Source organism: Equus quagga, chromosome 14, assembly GCF_021613505.1.
Source record: "Equus quagga isolate Etosha38 chromosome 14, UCLA_HA_Equagga_1.0, whole genome shotgun sequence".
Taxonomy (NCBI): domain Eukaryota; kingdom Metazoa; phylum Chordata; class Mammalia; order Perissodactyla; family Equidae; genus Equus; species Equus quagga.
The window spans coordinates 84,667,658-84,687,683 of NC_060280.1; the positions used below are offsets into that span (position 1 = coordinate 84,667,658).

The following is a 20,026-nucleotide window of genomic DNA, read 5'->3' on the forward strand; positions in this document are numbered from 1 at the left end:
CCTCCCCCTCCTCCTCCCCCTCCTTCTCCTCCTCCTCCCCTCTTCCTCTCCCTCCTCCCCCTCCTCCTCCCCCTCCTATCCCTCCCTCCTCCCCTCTCCCTCGTCCCCATTCCCGCCCCCCTGTGCTTCTCTCTCTGTGTTTCTCTCCTTCTCTCCCTCGTCGACGTCAGTCAGGAAAGCCTCTGAATGGTGCCTAGTTGACGATCGTGAACGCATGTCCCTTGACAAATGTTCGCTCAGGGCTGAAACCGATCTGCGACCTAAGCCCTTTTCATTCGTAGATGTTCATTTTGGCCAATATCAAAGCATCAGATTTCAGCGCACTTTAGATCACGCATTCATGCAACAAACATCCGTGAACGCCTGCTGTCGGCTGGCGCTCCTCCAGGCATGGGAGATGTGCCGTGAACAGAAGAGACGAAGTCCCCATTTGGGGGAGTTGACGTTTTTGTGGAGGAAGCAGGTGACCAGCACGATCCCTGGGAGGTGTCTGTCTGTGTGTTCACTTCTATTGACACAGCCGTGCGTCGCTTACCGACCACGGTGCGTCCCGGGAAACGCACTGTCAGGCTGTGTCGTTGTTGTGCAAGTCCCAGGGCGCACTGCGCACACCCGGGCGGCACAGCCTGCTGCACGCCTAGGCTGCGAGGTGCTGAACTTGAGGGACCATCGTCACCTGGGTGGGACGTCGTCACCCAGCGCGGAACTGGTCACAAAGGGCAGGCAGCATCTTGGACGCCTGAGGCCCCGTGGGCCAGACGGGCTCTGTCGCAGCTGCTGGGTCTGCTGCCAGAATCCGAGAGCAGCCACAGGCTAAATACAGGAGCGGAAGGGCATGGCCGTGCGCCTTGAAACCTTATCTTACAGAGCTGGCAACCTGCCGGTGGCCGTTGTGCGCCAGCCCCACCTTGCAGAGCGATGAGAGCCCAGCAGGGAAACGGAGTGGCAGAGGGACTGTGGCCGTCAAGGCGAGAGGGGGTGGTTCTTCTAAGAAGACCTGAAGGGGTGAGGCAGAGTCACGCAGGCACGTGAGGGCAGAGAGGACCAGGTGGCCAGGCAGCCAGTGCAAAGGCCCTGAGGCAGCCATGTTCGTGGCGCTTGTGAGGAGCGGGGAGGCGGCCTTGTGGCTGGGGAGGGAGCTGAGGAGGTGTCACCACCAGGGGAGGTGACAAGAGGCCTCATAGGCAGAGACCATATAATTTATGGTCCAAACCAGGACAGTTTTGAGAGCAAAGGGGGAGAGGAGGACTCAAACAGAACTAAAAGGCGTGACCTATGACGGGTACACCCTGGGCCACGGCCTCCCGCACGGTCGTGTCCTCGCCGTTTCTGTCACGTGCTGGGGAACTGGGTGCTCTCTGCAACTGTTTTTTTCACATCGTCTACACCTTCTCTGAATGAACCGTGCTCACAAAACTGGAGGAAAATAAACTGTAAAGCAGAACGCACTTAAGGGTTTTCCTGAGACTCAGTGATGAGTTCTTTGGCGAGTATTTGTCACGCGCCTGGCGCCCCAAGCAGCGCAGGGACAGTCCGTGTCCCTCTCGCTTCTCCGAGGCTGCCCAGGCCGGTCGTCAGGAATGTCGAGTCCTGTGTGAGGAAAGGTTGGTCGGGCGTGAGCTGGGTGCCGGTTGCAGCCGCGCCTCCCATCCCCCTGACCCCCGCTCCCCATCCGTTGGCTGGAGTTGCGGGAATCCAGGGGGTCCTGTCAGCCCAGGAGGGTCCCGCTAACGTGCCCGCGGCTGTCCTGCCGGCCTCCCTGTCCCCAGGGAGCAGCCCGGTGGTCGTCGGGACTCGGGGGAGGTGCTTCCCTGGCGTCAGCATCTAGACAGCCCGCCCGCAGGGCCCCGGCGCTGCTCTGGCCGCAGCCACAGCCCACTGTCCCCTGAGCTCTGCCCGCCGGGGCCCAGCTTCTCCTGCGGCTGGCGGACATGTGCTGCCCACCCGCCCCGGGAGGCGCACACGGGGGTCACAGGGAGCCACGTCTGAGGAGGGGCTGAGGGAGTCAGAGTGGCGAGCACGGGGGCCGGCCGTGTCTCAGCCAGGAAAGCTGGGCTGCGCCGCAGTGACAGCTGTGCCTGGCATCTCTGTGGTTTCACAGCAGACGTCTCTCTGGCTCAGGCCACGTGTCGGGTGCAGCCTGGCAAGTGGGGACAGGCGCCACCCAGCCGAAGCACCTGGCACGAGAACGGGGCCGCTCGCTGTCCCAGGAGGAGGGAGCCCGTGACTGACAGGTGGACGCTGTGGTCCAGAGGGACGCGGGCGTTTCCAGTCCCTCCTGGTCATGTGGCCTCGCTGGGACGTGCAGGGGCCACCCCAATGGGGGGGTCATGTCCGGGTGACGAGCTCTTGCAGCCTGGTGAGCACGTCCCTCCCGGGATTGTTGGTCCTGGGGGAGCAGCGTCCCTCTGCCACCCCGACCTGAGCTGCCAGAGGAGGTGGGGACCAGGAGAGGGGGTTGCGCCCCCTGCCTTCTGTGCGTGGTGGCTCGTCTTTCTGCTTGGGAAGCGCGTTTCCCATTTTGCTCCCCAGCAAACCCAGCGAAGGCCACCCCCTTGCGGGAGACGGCCCCCAGCCCTCCACCAACTTCCCCGCGAGGCATTGGGCCTGGAGCACGGAGCTGGATAGTGTGGGCAACGCTGGAAGGGGTACAAGTGTCTCTCAAATCAGGCAGCAGAACCCCAGGCCCCAGAGAGAGAAAAGCAGAGGGAAAAAGGAAGAGGGCACACTTGGCTTGGGATTGAAAATGTGGGCTGTGCAGGGAGCCTGGACCCAACTCTCATTTAGTCACTCAGCAAACATTGATTAAACACCACTTGCATGCTGGGCATCATGCTAGGGAGTATGGCAGGGAACTGACATTCCAGCTGGGGAGATGGACGGGGAGCAGGAAACATCAGTAGTGTAGGGAGGAGGAGAAGCCCTATGGGAAAAAACAGAGCAGGAGATGGGATTAGAAATGAAAGAGGCGACTGTCCAGGGTCATCAGGGAAGGCCCCCCTGAGAAGGAGGCATTTGAGCAAAGACCTGAAGGAGATGAGAGAGGAGCCATGTAGGAATCTGGGGAAATGCGTTCCAGGCAGAGGGAACAGCAGGTGCAAAGGCCCTGCGGTGGGATTCTACTTGGTGCATTGGAGGAGCTTCAAGGAGGCCACAAGGCTGGAGCAGAGAGATCCAGGGAGGAGGACAGAGGAGATGGGGACAAGGAGGCGGTGAGGGGGCACCTCTGCCCTCTGGCAGCTCGGTGACTGCACTCGTTTTCTGTGGCTGCATCACAATGGGCCACAACCAGTGACTTCAAACCACAGGGCTCGTCCTCTCCCGGTCTGGAGGCCACACGTCTGAGATCAGGTGTCGGCAGGGCCACGCTCCCTGAGACCCTGGGTAGACCCCTCCTGGACTCCTCCTGGCATCTGGGGGTGGCTGTCGACCCTGGGCATTCCTTGGCTTGCAGCTGCGCCCCCCATTGTCTGCCTTGGTCGTCACGTGGCCATCCTCTCCCCTGTGCGTACCTGCCTTCACCTGGCGTTTTCTGCTTCTTAGAAGGACACCAGCATACTGCATCAGGGCCCACCCTCGTGACCTCATCTTAACTTGATGGCAGCTGCAAAGACCCTAGTTCCAAGTAAGGTCACATTCAAGGGTCCTGGGGTTAGGATTTCAACACATCTTTTTTGGGGGACCCAATGCAACCCACAACTGGGACCTGGGGCGTGGACTTTGCCTCCCCGTGCCTCGGTTTCCATCCAGGAGGACCGGAAGGCCTGCCTGCTGCCTCTTGGGGTCATGAGAGGGTTCGCCGGGCTCAGGTGGCTGCATGCCCGGCGCCGTGTGTGTGATTACGCGGACAGTGTGTCACGGGCCCGGGTGCGCCGAGCCCATTGGGGCACTGGGATGTGGGCGAGTCTGAGGGGGAGGAGAGACCTCAGCCGTCTCCCATCAGTCCTGTCCCCAACCCGAGCCTCTTTCCGCTGCGGCCCAGCCCTTTCTCGAGTCGTATTGCCAGCCTCCTCCCCCCGGGGTATATTTAGCCCCAGGAAATGGGGACGAGAGCCCGAGCGCTGCCACAGCGTCAGAGCAGCAGAGAGCCAGCGCGGCCTCCTGTCCAGCCCTGTCCTGCTGATGCCACTCTCTTTTCCAGAACCTTCCAGGAGCGGAGCACTCACTGCCATTGGGGGCCTCGTTAGCACAAGGACGTGGGCTGGGGGGCGGCACCGTCGTTGTCCCTGGATGAATGTGTCCGTGGTGAAAGTTGGCTTGTTTTGGTTTTACTTTCAACTTTTTTTATTGCAGTAAAATACACCTGACATAAAATCCAGCATCTTAACCATTTTTAAGTGTCCAGCTCGGTGGCATTCCGTCGGCTCACGCTGTCGTGCAGCCATCACCACCCTCCGTCTCCAGAACCCTCTCCTCTTCCCACACTGGACTCTGTCACCGTGAACGCGGACCACCCCCACCCGCCACCCTGGTCCCACCGTCTCGGCCTGTCCCCACGTCTGAGTCCCCCAGGGACCTCATGTCGCTGGAGCCACCAGTGTGTGTCCTTCTCTGACCGGCTTGTCTCACTCGGCGTCACGTCCCCCAGCTTCATCCGTGTTGTAGCAGGTGTCAGAATTCCCTTCCTTTTTTAAGATAAAGTTGACATTTTTTTTTTTAAAAAAAGCAACTTTTTTATGGAGGTAAAGTAAACAGACAGAAAACCCCACAGAGAAGCGAGGCGCTGGGTGAATTGTCACAACAGAGCTCACACAGACCTGGAAACAGCCGTCTCGGCCCCAGTGTCCCCGTGTGCCCCCGGTCCCACCTCCCCGAAGGTGCCCCGTCCGGACCTCAGGCGTCAGCGGCTCGTCCACCTGTCTCCGTGTTTTGCATGAAAGGAAGCTTCCGGACATGCTCTTTTCCGTCTGGCCTCCTCCGCTTGGCACTAACTCTGCGAGGCTCGCGGGGCGACCGGCAGCCGTTGGCGGCACAGCCTCCCCCCAACTCATCATCCTTCCATGGCTCAGGACCCGGCTGGTCCCCGGTGGGGGGTCGTGAAGGCCACTGCGTGAACGTGGCCCGTGGTGCGAGTGGACTCACGGTCTGTGGGGAGCGACCCCGGGGGGTGGGCTCCTCCAGTCGGGGGGCAGCTACACGAGCAACAGAGATCACCACCTGCTTTGTAAGGTGGTGGCACTGTGAGTTACGGGTTGAATGGCGTCCCGCTAAAAATTGCCGTGTGAATGTCCTAACCCCCGTCCCCGAGGACATGGCCTTATTTGGAAACCGAGTCACGGCAGAAGGAGTTAAGATGAGGTCGTCAGGGGGGCCCTGATCCCACATGACTGGTGTCCTTATAAAAGGGGAAATGCGGACACAGAGAGAGACACACACAGAGAGGACGTCGTGTGACAACGAAGGGGGACACTGGGGTGACGCATCTACACGCCAAGAAGCCACCAGAGATTGTCAGCCGAGGGCGCGTGGGCAGACCCCCGCCCAGCCCCGGGGAGCCGGCCCTGCCGCCCCTCGAGCGCAGGCTTCTGGCCTCCAGAATGGCGAGACGCTCAGCGGCTGTTCCGTAGACACCCGCCCATGGTCCTTCGTCGCGGCAGCCCCGGGGCCACCCCCACGGGGTCCAAAACCTGTGTCCACCGATGCCCGGCTCTGTGACCTTGGGCTGGCGAGTCTGTCTTTCTGGGCCTCGGTTTCCCCAACTGTAAAGGGCGTGATGGTACAGAGGGATGTCGTGAGGATGAAATGAGTGAAGGATTCGACGCAGGTCACGCACTTAGAGTCTGCCCGGCACACAGTAGGCTCTCTGCCCGCCTGGTTTTATTTCTCTCTCTGCCCTTGGTTTCCTTCCCCTCCTCTTAACCGCCTTCCGGCCGCCGTGCTCTGTTCTCCGTATCAGAGAAAAGGGTTCCATTTTTAGACTTTTCTCCCCCCTTGAACATGGATCTGGGCGCCTCTGGGATTGACAGTGAGGCTGTGGGGACCGGAGGAGGCAGACGGTGAGGAAGGGCCCTGGCCCCCCGGCTGCTCTGCGCCCCCGCGCCCTCCTCCTCCTCAGCCGTCACGGCCGTGTCAGGGAGGGGGGCCCAGGGTCGTTCTGCATCTCAGGGCCTTTTCTCCCCTTCCTCCTGGCGGCTCCTCCTGAGGTTTCTGCAGGTTCCGGTGCTCTGAGGACCACGTGGCTGGAGGCCTTGCCCCTCTGACGGTGCCCCTGGGGTTCCCCCTGGTTGACCCTGTGCCCTCTGCCTCCCTCTCTGGGCTGCCAGAGCTCCAGGGCCCCACAAGTCAAGGACACTGGAGGAGAGAGCCCAGAGGGGGCCAGAGCTCCCACCTGCCCTCACCTGCTCTCCTCCCGCCCGCAGAGCAACGACGCCTCAGGGAACACTTGGAACTGGTTGTACTTCATCCCCCTCATCATCATCGGCTCCTTTTTTATGCTGAACCTCGTGCTGGGCGTGCTGTCAGGGTAAGTCTCCGCTGTCCCCCGTCCCTGTCCCCCTCACCAGCGTCCTCCCAGGAAGAGGCCAGCGAAGGCTTGTCTTCATTCTCCACGCAGAGAACAGGCCTCCACCCGTGCTTTGGGTTACCAGACAGGTATTAGCAAGCCATGTCTCGGTGCACAGGTTGCGCACTGCTGGGGCATCCAGTGAAGGGGCTCGTGGGAGCTGAAATTCAGTCCGGCCTCGACTGACTGAGCTGTGCCCCTGGCACTGAGCTGCCTGCACCCAGGGGAAGGGGCGCATCCTTCCAGTGCGGCCCACAGGAAAATTCTATAGGGCTTTACTTTCTGTTAACTCACATTTTAAAAAGCAATAGCTTGAGCTTCTCTCTCCCCTATTTTCCAGAGATAAAATCATAGCATATAATCAAACATGCATTTTCGTGACACACATTGTTCTCAACCCCCAACATTGTTCTTTTTGGCTTAATCATAAATGGATTTTATTTTTCTCACCACAAGAAATCTGGGAATTGGTATGGTGGCTCCATGGTGCCATCAGGGACCCGAGTTCCTTCTAGCTTTCTGCCCTGATATCCTTCCCAGAGGCTTTCGATCTCATAGATGCCTCATGGTCTCAAGATGGCTGCCTCATGCTCACAAGACGGCCATCCCATGTTCTAAACAAGAAGAGGCAGAAGGGAAGCAGGAAGGGGTTGGTGGAGCCCCTATCAAGGAAGAGAGGCTGTTGCAGACATTTTTAGCTTCTGTCTCATTGGCCTAACTTGAAAGCAGGTGAAAATACTCTCCAGCCGGGAGTACAGAGGATGAGAACGGCATGTGCAGCCACGGCAGCTGGCATAGCCCGGGTCATGGTTTTGCCTTTTTTCTCTCGCTGGGCGCAGTTGTTGGAAATTGCGGACACTGGCAGACATGCCCACCCCTATGATGTCCTCCCTCTTTTCGGTTTTCTTGAGGCGTCATTGACACACAAAATTGTAAGATATTTACAGGGTGATTCGATGTGGTGATGTTCTTCTCTCCTCCCGGGAGCCCTGATTCCTCCGTTGAAACCCACCGCCCCCCGGAAACTTCTGAACCCCAGACGCACACGCACACTCACTGGAGTTTCCCCAGCCAGCAGACCCGGATTTTTTCGCACCCGTGCAGGGAGTTCGCCAAGGAGCGCGAACGGGTGGAGAACCGGCGGGCCTTCCTGAAGCTGAGGCGCCAGCAGCAGATCGAGCGGGAGCTCAACGGCTATATGGAGTGGATCTCAAAAGCAGGTGAGGCCCTGCGTCCTGGGGCCGGCAGCGGAAATCCCGGGAGGCCGCGGGGCCCTGCGAGGCCGGCGCACGGGGTGAGGATGGGCCAGGGAGCCCGCGATGGGGGAGAAGGAGGACCCGATTTTTAGCAAGAACGCGGAGGGTGATGGTAACACTCGCGGGATGGAGCCAAGATGCAGCCTCTGGTTACACCCCAGCTCTGCCACATCACCTCCCTGTGCCTCAGTTTCCCTGGCTGCTAACAGAGATAATGATAATACCCCCCCCCCCCGATAGGGCTGTTTGAGGATTCACTAAGATCATCCAAGCTAAGTCACTCCGGAAGAGCAGGGCCTGACACACAGTAGGCACCTGTAATTGTTCAGCCATTCAACAAACGCTCATGGCACCTACTGTGTGCTGGGCACTGTTCTTGGCACCGAGGATATGACAGTGGACAAGACGGGCTGACTGCCTGCCCACAGGGCTCTGACGCTCTGGTGAGGGAGACAAATAAACACATACATACCACATTGGGTGCTGCCAAACCCTGAGAAGACAAACAGAGCAGAGTGGGAGGCACAAAATGGTGGGAGGAGGCGGGTGGTCGGAGGGGGTCTCTCTGAGGAGCTGACATCCGAGCAGAGACCTGAAGGAAGTGAAGCAGGAATGGATGTCTGGGGGAGGGGCGTTCCAGGCAGAGTGACAGCAAGTGCAAAGGCCCTGTGGTAGGAGCAGAGTTGAGTCATAGCAAGGAGGCCCTGTGGCCAGAGCAGCGCATGGGGGCGGGGAGGGCCAGGGCCAGGGCCGCCTGGTCTTCCCAGCTCTGGGAAGGATGCTGCTGGTCGTTTGAGGGAGCTGGAGATGTGTTGGCCATTTCTCCTGCTGCGGAGGTGGGGCTGGGGGTCAGAAGGAGCTGAGCAGCTCATTTCTGGCTCATGAGCATCACCTTCAGTAAGGCTGGCGGAGCTGACCGGATGGACCCGTACCCTTTCCGGTCCAAGGGCCCCGTCCGGCCCAAGGGTCTGGAGAGCCCCCCAGGCTCCGCAGCGTAACTCTGTGCTCTCCCCCCTCAGAAGAGGTGATCCTCGCCGAGGATGAGACCGACGTGGAGCAGAGGCTGCCTTTTGATGGTAACTGCGCTGCCCCGGGCCGGGGGTGGGGCAGAAGCGGACACAGGGGCCCCCAGGGGACCGGCACACAGGGCCCGGGTGATGCCGGGACCAGCACGAGGCGAGTCTGGCTCAGGAAGATCAGGGCGGTGGGAGGAGTGGGGCCTCCTCATGCCTCGGCTCTGCTGGCCCCCCTGCCTCAGTTTCCCTGCCTGTGCAGTGGGCGTGCCCCTCCCTCGCTGCTGGTTTCTGAGGGTTACCGTAATTCTCGCAGAGAGCGCACCCAGCATGGCGCCCGGCGCTCAGCGCTGCTCATATTCCCTAAATTAATGCAATAAACCATCGTAATCCCACCCAGAAGCCAGCTTGCCATGAGGGACACGTGTCACATGCTTTGGCAGCACAGAGCAGTGACTTGACACAGGCAGGAGGAGGGTGTGGAGGGACCAGCCTCCCAGGGGCGCGAGGCGGGGCTCCGGTCTGGGGGCTCCCCACGGGCGGCCGGTCACTGCACCCACGGTCCGAGCGCTTGGGTGGGCGGTGCCTGCCCCCTGGGGGGCAGGCGCGTGGAGGTCGGCGGCCAATCCACTTGGGGTCGCGGCCCGGAGGGAGAGCGGCTGAGCGCCCTGACGGAGTCAGGCCAGGGAGCCCCCCTGGCGTGGCCCCGGGCGGTCAGGTGGCCTGTCAAGGGGGCTGCTGCTCCGTCCCCTCGAACCCACGGCCACCAGGGCTGAGCCAGCGACACTCAGGGAGGTGGGCAGGGCGCGGGCCCAGGACGCGCGCGCAGAGGGCCCGGCGGTGGCGGAGAGGGTGACGTCTCTCTCTCCTGCCATGTTTCCCTTGTTGGAGCTCTGCGGAGGGCCACCATCAAGAAGAGCAAGACGGACCTGCTCCACCCCGAGGAGGCGGAGGACCAGCTGGCCGACATTGCCTCTGTGGGTGAGTCCGGTGGCTGCGGGCGCTCGGCGGCGACGAGGGGCGGCGCCGCACTGCCTGGATTGGGTCTGACGGCCCCTACCGCCCGCGCGTCCCGGGGCAGGTGATGCGATGGTGGGGATGACCGGGGCGCCCGTCCTCCAGCGTCCCCGCGGGGGTCCAGCTCAGCAGCCCCCACTGAGCCTTTAGAGCAGCGCCTGGCAGACGATGCGCTCCGTAATGCTGCCCAGCCTTGTTCGTGAGCAATGTTATTACTCATTAGCGCTCCTTGAGGCTGCTCTTATTAGAGGCCCAACTGTGACCAAGACGGAGACTAAATCTCCACCCACCTGCGGTCCCAGCGCAGGAAATGAGGGTTAAACAGGGACTCACACAGGTGAAACTGTGATGATGCTGGCCGGACAGAGGAGAAGCCCCGGGCTTGGGCGGCTCTGGAAGAGTAGGGTGTGGTCATGGAAGGCTTCTGGGAGGAGGTGACAGTAGAGTTGAGCGCTGACAGATGGGTAGGAGTTCACCATGGCGGCGACAGCAGAGAGGACCCTGCAGAAGGCTGTGCTCAGACTGTCGCGGTTGGTCATTCAAAGGGCAGAGTTTGGGGTCGGGGGGACACTGCCCCTTCCTTCTCACGCCCCTTGATTGTCATTGTGTTGCTTTGGACCCTCTCCAGGGAGAATATATTATTTTTTGCAATGGATTTAAAAAAATCCCAATAATGAAAGAGGAGGTGGGAGAGCATCCGGGCAGAGGAAATAACGAGACTCGGAGGGGAGCGGGCATGTGGGCGGACGGGGCCTGTGTGCGCGGAGCAGAGAGGAGCAGAGGGTGTTGGGGAAGGAGGGCGAGGACACATGTAGACATACGCACGTGTGACACACACATAGACACAGACAGAAGAGCGTGTTTCTAATCCACGGGCACCGACTGCTTCACACTCTGCTCTTATCACTCAGCCTCGTTCATAACACAGTTTCCGCCGTGGTCCCGGCCCCACAAGGGTGGTGCCACGGCCATCTCCGTCACCGCGGTTCTGTTTCCTGGCCTTTGAGTTGTTTGCAGTTTTTGCCCCAACGAGGAGCACCGCTGTGCACATTTATGCACAATTACTCCCCCACCCTTGGGGCGTATTTCCTTGGGGATAATTATAGGATCAAAGATATTAGGAGCTTTTCAACTCATTCTTCACGGAGCCATTCTGAGTTTCAGAAACATGGAACCCATTTATAGACCTGCCGAGCAAGCACTCGTTCACGGATTCCCGGCCCGGCCATCCCGTGTGACCCATTTAATTCCTTTCCCGGTTAGTGGATTTTTAATGATACCTTAAAGCTTGTTTTAATTGGCATTTTTAATTTCCAGCCCAAACACTCTTTTCCTTGTAATGATGAACTAGTCCTGTTTCTACCTGTGGACACATCTGTGTCTCTCCTTCCAACGAGTTCGAGAATTGCAGCTCCCCATCAATGCTCCGTGCGTTTGATCAGTTATGTCCCCCCCCCAAGTATCTCCCCAGCTAGGTTGCTTCCATTTTTAAAAATCTATTTTGTTATATTTTGATAGGCAAACATTTTTTATTTATTTTTGTGTGTGTGTGAGGAAGATTGTTGTTGAACTAACATCTGTGCCCGTCTTCCTCTGTTTTGTATGTGGGTCGCCTCCCCAGCATGGCATGATGAGCAGTGTGTAGGTCCACACCCGGGATCTGAACCCACAAACCCTGGGCCGCCAAAGCAGAGTGCGTGAACTTAACCGCTACGCCCCTGGGCCGGCCCCCTGATAGGCAAACATTCCTTATTCATACCACATTTATTCAATGCCAGGCACTGAAAACAATTGGGGTACCCAAGTCAGGATCTCCTCAATGGATAACACTGGGCACCTGCTCTTAATTAACAAGGAGATACTATTTCCCATTGATCATTCTGGAAAAGGTGGGAAAGTGATAATACCCAGTGTTGACAAGGACGTGTGGAAATTGGGCCTTGTTGTAGCTGCTGGCAGGAGTGCAATTTGCAGGGTTTCTGGTGTGTGGTTTGGCGTTATTTAATTATAGATGTCTGTATTCTTTGACTTAGCATTTCCATTTCAAAAGCTTTTCTTCGTGTGTACAAAAGATCTGTGTCCCAGCCTCTCTCCACAGCATTGTTTCTGGTGTTCAAAAAAGTAAAAGCCAGAAACAACCCACGTGCCCAAAAGTAGGGAGATAGTTAAAGAAATTATAGTATTTACTCATTGGGTAATATTATGTAGCCAGGAAAAAGAATGGAGTTGCTACTGGCATAGAAAGATGTTTGAAATACATGTTTTTCAGTGAAAAAGCAAGTTGTACAACACGATGTAAAGTGCATGATCCCATTTTGAAAACAATGTTAAGACGTGGACGAGGTACACAGAGATGTGGAAATTGGAGGATTACGGGGAATTTTCCATTTTTACAGGATATTTTTCTGGCATGTATGAATTAGTAAAAGGCATTACTTTTGAAATCAGGAAAGTCAGTAGATAAGTTGCAAGTCACTGAAAAGCAGCAAAGACTGATGATGAGGCCCCTACCGGCCGTGCTGGGCAGAGAGGAATGTGTTTGGTGGAAAACCAAAGTCTTGTGTCCTCGTCTCTTCTTCTTATAAGGACTCCAGTCATATTGCATCAGGGCCCGCCCTCCCAACCTCGTTTTAACTTAATTCCCTCTTTAGAGGCCCTGATACAGTCACATTCTGAGGTCCTGGGGGCTGGGGCGGTAATGTGTGAATTTTAAGGGGACACAGTTGAGCCCGTAACAGGGAAGCCATGAGAGATGCTCACGGAGAGTCCGTCTGCGGGAGCGCCCACCCTTAACTGAGGATGAAGGAGAAGAGTGGCGCCATGGAGACCCCGGGTTCCAGCCGGCATTTGATGAGTGTGTGACAAGGGAGGACGGAAGCTGCAGGCAGACGCTGTGGGGCTGAGGGACAGCCGGCCGCGTCCGGTGGCCCCTCAGAAAGAAGCAGGTGCCGTTCCGCTTTCTGGACACGTCCAAATGCAGGCTGGGGGCTGCTTCTCCCCTGGCCAGGGTTGCCACAGGCCCACCCGCCACCTCCCAGCTCCTTGGCCTGGTAGCTCGAAGTCGCACGAGAAGAGCCCACCACGAAGGAGGCCTGGAACTCCAGGGCTCTGATGAGGAGTCGTCTTTGCCATCACTTATTTCTGTAAAAGCAATAATCACGTGTTTCGAAGGAAGGCAGGAGCCGTGAGCATAGCGTACATTGGTGACTCCACCCTGCTGTCGAAGCCGTCGATAAACACGGTATAAAGCGGTTTCATTCACAGCTGATGAAATATGGCGTTTGAGGCATTTGTAGGAAAAGTTGAGCTATGAATGGAAGCCGCTATCACAACAGCATTTCTTTAGGAAAATCGGGTTCCATCGAGGAGACTTTGTAGGTAAAGTCCCCGTGGTTTCACTGGGGCTGCCCTAACAGAGGACCACAAGCAGATGGCTCAGCACAGCGGAAGCTCGTCCTCTCCTCCTCCTGGAGACCAGAGGTTCAAACGCAATCAAGTGTCGGCGGGCCGGCGGCCTCCGAAGGCTGCGGGCAGCGGCCGTCCCCTGCTTTGCCCTTGCTTCCGTGGGTGGTGGCGTCTCCCGCTGTCACTCCAGTCTCTGCCCCGGTCGTCGCGCCGTCTCCTCCCCGTGTCTCTGCTCCTCTTATAAGGACACAGGCCTTGGGTTCAGGGCCCACTCTACTCCAGTCTGACCTCCTCTCAACCGGCCGGCAGCTGCAGAGACGCTGCTTCCAATGAGGCCTCATTCCCGGGGACCAGGCGTCAGGACTTCACACCTCTCCTTCAGGGACACAGTTCAACCCACGGCCTGGGCAGCACCTAGTTCAGTTTATAGACAATTTTGAGGGCATATAAATTGCCAAAAATCCCCCAGTTGAGCCTTGGTGGTGACACACTGCTGTCATCACCACGGAACATTCCAGACTAGTGCTGGCCGCCTCTGGCTCTTGACCCTTTGAATGTCGCTGGTCTGAACTGAGATGTGCTTCATATTAACACATCAGATTTGGAACACTTAGTACCAAAAATAAGAGTGTAAAGTCTCTCTTTAAAGTATCTCTATTTAGATCCCATGTTGAAATGGTAACATCTGTGATAGAACAGGTTTCATAAAATAGCTTATTAAAATTATTTTAAAAATCTAAGGATTGCCTTCAATTACAATTCCAGACCACAGAGAAGAAGCAGCGACAAGAATGGGTGGAAAAGGGGAGTGTGCCAACCTCATGGCCAACAAAAGAAAGCAGGTGTTGCCATATTTTTATCAGACAAAGTAGACTTCAAGTTAAAAAAGACAAGGGAGACAGAGAGGGGCAGTGTGTAATGATGAAAGGGACACTCCACCACGAGGACATAACACGTATTAATATCTATGCACCTAACACAGGAGCACCAAAGTACATAAAGCCACTATTAACAGACCTAAAGGGAGAAATTAACAGCAACACAATAATATTAGGGGACCTTAACACCCCACTTACATCAATGGACAGATCATCCAGACAAAATGTCAACAAGGAAATAGGAGATTTAAATGAAACTCTTGACCAGATGGACTTAATAGATATATAGAGAGCATTCCATCTGAAAACAACAGAATACGCATTCTTCTCAAGCGCACACGGACCATTCTCAAAGATAGACCATATGTTGGGAAACAAGGCAAGCCTCAATAAACTTAAGAAAATTGAAATCATCCCAACCATCTTTTCTGACCACAATGCTATGAAGCTAGAAATCAACCACAAGAAAAAAACTGGGAAAGTCAGAAATATGCGGAGACTAAACAACATGCTATTGAACAACCATTGGATCATTGAAGAAATCAAAGGGGAAATTAAAAAATACCTGGAGACAAATGAAAATGAAAATACAACATACCAACTCTTATGGGATGCAGCAAAAGCAGTCATAAGAAGGAAATGCATAGCAATGCAGGCCCACCTCAACAAGCAAGAAAAATCTCAAATAAGTAATCTTAAAATGCAACTAACAGAGCTAGAAGAAAAATAGACAAAGCCCAAAGTCAGCAGGAGGAGAGAAGTGATAAAAATCAGAGCAGAAATAAATGAAATAGAGACTAAAAAAACAGTAGAAAGGATTAATGAAACTAAGAGCTGATTCTTTGAGAAGATAAACAAAATTGACAAACCCTTAGCCAGACTCTGCAAGAAAAAAAGAGAGAAGGCTCAAATAAATAAAATTACAAATGAAAGGAGAAATTACAACAGATACTGCAGAGATATAAAGGATTATAAGAGAATACTATGAAAAACTATACGCCCACAAATTCGATAACCTAGAAGAAATGGATGAATTTCTAGACTCATACACCCTCCAAAAACTAAATCAAGAAGAAATAGAGAATCTGAACAGACCAATCACAAGTACAGAGATGGAAACAGGAATTAACAACCTCCGAAAAAACAAAAGTCCAGGAGCAGATGGTTTCCCTGGTGAATTCTACCAAACATCCAAAGAAGATTTAATACCTATCCTTCTCAAACTATTCCAAAAAATTGAAGAAGATGGAACGCTTCCTAACACATTCTATGAGGCCAACATCACCCTGATACCAAAACCAGACAAGGACAACACAAAGGAAAACTACAGACCAATATCAATGATGAACTTACATGCAAAAATCCTCAACAAAATATTGGCAAACTGAATACAGCAATATATTAAAAGACTCGTACACCACGATCAAGTGGGATTTATACCAGGGACACAGGGATGGTTCAACATCCGCAAATCAATCAACGTGATACACCACATCAACAAACTGAGGAATAAAAACCACATGATCATCTCAATAGATGCAGAGAAGGCATTTGACAAGATCCAACATCCGTTTATCATAAAAACTCTCAATAAAACAAGTATCAAAGGAAAGTGCCTCAACATGATAAAGGCCATAGATAACAAACCCACAGCCAAATCATACTCAATGGGGAAAAACTGAGCGCCATCCCTCTGAGAACAGGAACGAGACAAGGATGCCCTCTATCACCACTCTTATCCAACATAGTACTGGAGGTTTTGGTCAGAGCAATTAGGCAAGAGAAAGGAATGAAAGGGTCCAAATAGGGAGGGAAGAAGTGAAACTCTTGCTATTTGCAGATGACAAGATTTTATATATAGAAAACCCCAAAGAATCCATCAGAAAACTATTAAAAATAATCAACAACTACATAAAGTTGCGGGGTACAAAATCAGCTTACAAAACTCAGTAGCATTTCTATACATTAATAATGAACTAGCAGAAAGAGAAGTCAAGAATGTAATCCTGTAAGACAATCTCAACAAAAAGAATAAAATATCCAGGAATAAATGTAACCAAAGAGGTGAAAGATCTGTACACTGAAAACTACAAAACATAGTTGAAAGAAATTGAAGAAGACACAAAGAAATGGAAAGATATTCCATGTTTATGAATCTGAAGAATAAACATAGTTAAAATGTCCGTACTACCCAAAGCAACCTACAGATTCAACGCCATCCCAATCAGACTCCCAATGACATTCTTCACAGAAATAGAACAAAGAGTCCAGAAGTTTTTATGGGACAACAAAAGACCCCAAATTGCTAAAGCAATCCCGAGAGAAAAGAACAAAACGGGAGGCATCACAATCCCTGACTTCAAAACATACTACAAAGCTACAGTAATCAAAACAGCATGGTACTGGTACAAAAACAGGTGCACAGATCAATGGAACAGAATTGAAAGCCCAGAAATAAAACCACACATCTATGGACAGCTAATCTTCGACAAAGGAGCCAAGAACATACAATGGAGAAAAGATAGTCTCTTCTATAAATGTGTTGGGAAATCTGGACAGCCACATGCAAAAGAGCGAAAGTAGACCAGTATCTTGTACCACACACAAAAATTAACTCAAAATGGATTAAAGATTTGAATGTAAGAACTGAAACTATAAAAATCCTAGAAGAAAATATAGGCAGTACACTCTGTGACGTTGGTCTTAGCCACATCTTTTCGAATACCATGTCTACTTGGGTAAGGAAAGCCAAAGGAAAAGTTAACAAATGGGATTATGTCACACTAAAAAGCTTTTGCACAGCAAAGGAAACCGTGAACAAAATGGAAAGACAACCCACCTACTGGGAGAAAATATTTGCAAATCATTTATCAGACAAGGGGTTGACATCCAACGTATATAAAGAACACACACAACTCAACAACAAAAAACCAGACAACCCGATCAAAAAATGGGCAGAGGAGATGAACAGACATTTTTCCAAGGAAGATACACAGATGGCCAACAGGCACATGAAAAGATGCTCAACATTGCTAATCATCAGGGAAATGCAAATCAAAACTACACTAGGATACCACCACATGCCTGTTCAAATGGCTATAATCACTAAGGCTAAAAATAAATGTTGGAGAGGGTGTGGAGAGAAGGGAACCCTCATACACTGCTGGTGGGAATGCAAACTGGTGCAGCCACCATGGAAAACAGTATGGAGAATCCTCAAAAAAATAAAAATAGAACTGCCATATGACCCAGCTATCCCACTACTGGGTATCTACCCAAACAATTGAAATCAACAATCCAAAGTAACATGCACCCCTATGTTCATTGCAGCGCTTTTCACAACAGCCAAGACGTGGAAGCAACCCAGTGCCCATCGACTGATGATTGAATAAAGAAGATGTGGTAGATATACAATGGAATACTACTCAGCCATAAAAAAGACAAATTCATCCCATTTGCAACAACATGGATGGACCTGGAGGGAATTATGCTAAGCAAAATAAGCCAGACTGAGAAAGACAAACAGCAGATGATTTCACTCATATGTGGAATATAAACAAACACATGGACAAAGACGACAGTTCAGTGGTTACCAGGGGAAGGGGGGTGGGGTGGGGCTCTGGGGGTGAAGGGGAGCACTTACATGGTGACAGTCAAGAAATAATATACAACTGAAATCTCACATTGACATAAACTATTATGAACTCAATTAAAAAAAGAAAGAAAGGAGGAGTGTGGGTCAAAGTAAGTATGAAACACAGTCAGTAGAGGTGGCAGGACGCAGCTAGCACACAGTAGGTCTTCAGTTAACATCCCCTCCCCGATGCTTGGTGCGCCCATTGGGACCGTGTCTCCAGGCCCGGCGCTCAGGGAAGGCGTCCTCGATGAGCTGGCATGTCCACTGGGTCTTGCTCACTGCCCTTGGGGTTGGGGTTGCAGGAGGAGATTTTTACGGCCAACAATCATCGTGTGCCAGCATCACATGGTGAATTAACTCACTGATTCCCCCGGCGGCCCTCTAAGGGGGAGTGTGGCCCGGTTGACAGAGGGAGGGACAGAGTCTTGATGATTTGCCTGGGTCACCTGCTCCGGGTCACCTGCTGGGTGGTGATGGCACCTGCCTTTCAGTGCGGCTCCAGCACGAGGGGCTCATGGCGCCCCTGCCCACGGCGGCTGCTCTACCCCCGTGGAGTGTCTACGCAGCCCCTGAGACCTTCGAGAGGCTCTTCCTCTGGGCCGAGCGCCGTGGGTGCCTGTGGGTCTGGGCGGGGACGGGGTTGGGAAAGGCCCTGGCCATGAAAGGCCATCGATCCGTCCACAGCTGAGCTGCTCCTCCCAGACCCGGCCCCTCCCTGGGGGGCAGCTCAGTCCCCCCAGGGGCTCCGGCCGAAACCCTGGGCCCCTCCCTCTCTCTCACCCACACCCGACCCGGCAGCTCATGTGGGAATCCACCTTCACGGGTGCACCCCGACCTGCCCTCCCTGCCCCCTTCCCGGTCGCCGCGCCTCCAGCCCCCTCCTCACTCGCCTGGACGGTACAGTCACCTCCTCCCTGGTCCCACAGCTCCTGCGCTTGCCTTCTGCAGTCTGTTCCCCCCAACAGTGGCCAGAGGGCGCCCGTGAGCACCGGGGCAGGTCAGGTCCCTGCTCTGAACCCTCGACGGCTCCCACCTCACTCAGACCAAAAGTCAAAGGGCCCCCCGTGGCCCACAGGCCCTGCTCTCTCTATGCCGCCCCCTCCCTGCCCCAGCCGCTCCACTCCAGCCATGCTGGCCTCCTTGGGCTGGTCCTCAAACACATCAGGCAGGCACACTGCTGCCTCAGGGTCTTTGCACGTGCTGTTTCTCTCTGCCTGAGAGACTTAAGATACGAAGATGATTTAGGTCACACCTTCACCGAGACGGCTCGGTTTAATCCCGCAGCGTGCCACAAGCCCTCCTGGGGCCCCAATCCCCTCGGCCTACCCTATTTTTCTTTTTTCTAAAGCACTTTCCACCTTCTCTCACACCATTAATTTACTTATTTAGGATATTACGTTTTATCGTCTGGCTCCCCCACTGAGTGTTAGTCCCAGGAGGCCAGGGGTCTGTCTGTTACTTAATGTCCCGAGCACCTGGAAGAGAGCCTGGCACACAGCAGTTGCTCCATAAATGCTTAAGAGCAAAACTGTGCGCAGGCAGAGGGCAGAGCTGGTTCATGCCTTGGTGACCGTTTCTAAAGTGAACTGTCCGCGGAAACCAGGGTCCCACCCACCTCCTCCTGGAGGCCTTCCAAGCTTGCTCCTCACAGCTCTGTGGCCTGCCCTGCACTGGGCCCAGAGCACAGGATCCGGCCCCATCGCACCAGTGGCATGACCCCCGGAGTCACCGCATGTGGCCAGGATGGGGAGACACAGGAAGTTGGCTCGGGCACTGGGGTGCTGTCAGCCTGCCCACCGGTCGACCCCCTGAGCGCTCGCTGGTCGTCCCAGCGCCGTGACTGTCAGGGCTCCCTCGCTGGAAAGCTGGGCCCAGGGTCAGGATGCTCCCCGGGGCCACAGTGGAGCCCCGGCCGCCGTCCGTGCCCGGGCCGTGCGGTGGCTCGTTCCCTGGGCAGAAGCGCCGCCTGACATCCTCCGTCCTCTCCCGGCAGGGTCTCCCTTCGCCCGGGCCAGCATCAAAAGTGCCAAGCTGGAGAACTCGACCTTTTTTCACAAAAAGGAGAGGAGGATGCGTTTCTACATCCGCCGCATGGTCAAAACTCAGGCCTTCTACTGGACTGTGCTCAGCCTGGTGGCCCTCAACACGCTGTGCGTTGCCATCGTCCACTACAACCAGCCCGAGTGGCTTTCCGACTTCCTCTGTGAGTACCGCCCGGCCGCCCGGCCGCCCTCCTCACGCCCTGTCCCCGCTCTGTCTCGGGCGGTCTGCGTTCCTCCTCTGGCCCTGGTTGGGTCCGGCCTCCGTTTGGCCGTGTC

The 20,026-nt window shown here is 54.7% G+C and overlaps 1 protein-coding gene across 1 annotated transcript in view; it reads left to right on the top strand.

The window, feature by feature from the left end:
• Positions 1-20,026, top strand: part of CACNA1A (calcium voltage-gated channel subunit alpha1 A) — a 199,242-nt gene that overhangs the window by 91,843 nt on the left and 87,373 nt on the right. Inside the window, exons 7-11 of the mRNA XM_046638279.1 lie at positions 6,360-6,463; positions 7,607-7,722; positions 8,778-8,834; positions 9,663-9,752; positions 19,702-19,911. Coding sequence (XP_046494235.1) covers positions 6,360-6,463; positions 7,607-7,722; positions 8,778-8,834; positions 9,663-9,752; positions 19,702-19,911 — 577 coding nt within the window. The remainder of the gene's footprint in view (positions 1-6,359; positions 6,464-7,606; positions 7,723-8,777; positions 8,835-9,662; positions 9,753-19,701; positions 19,912-20,026) is intronic.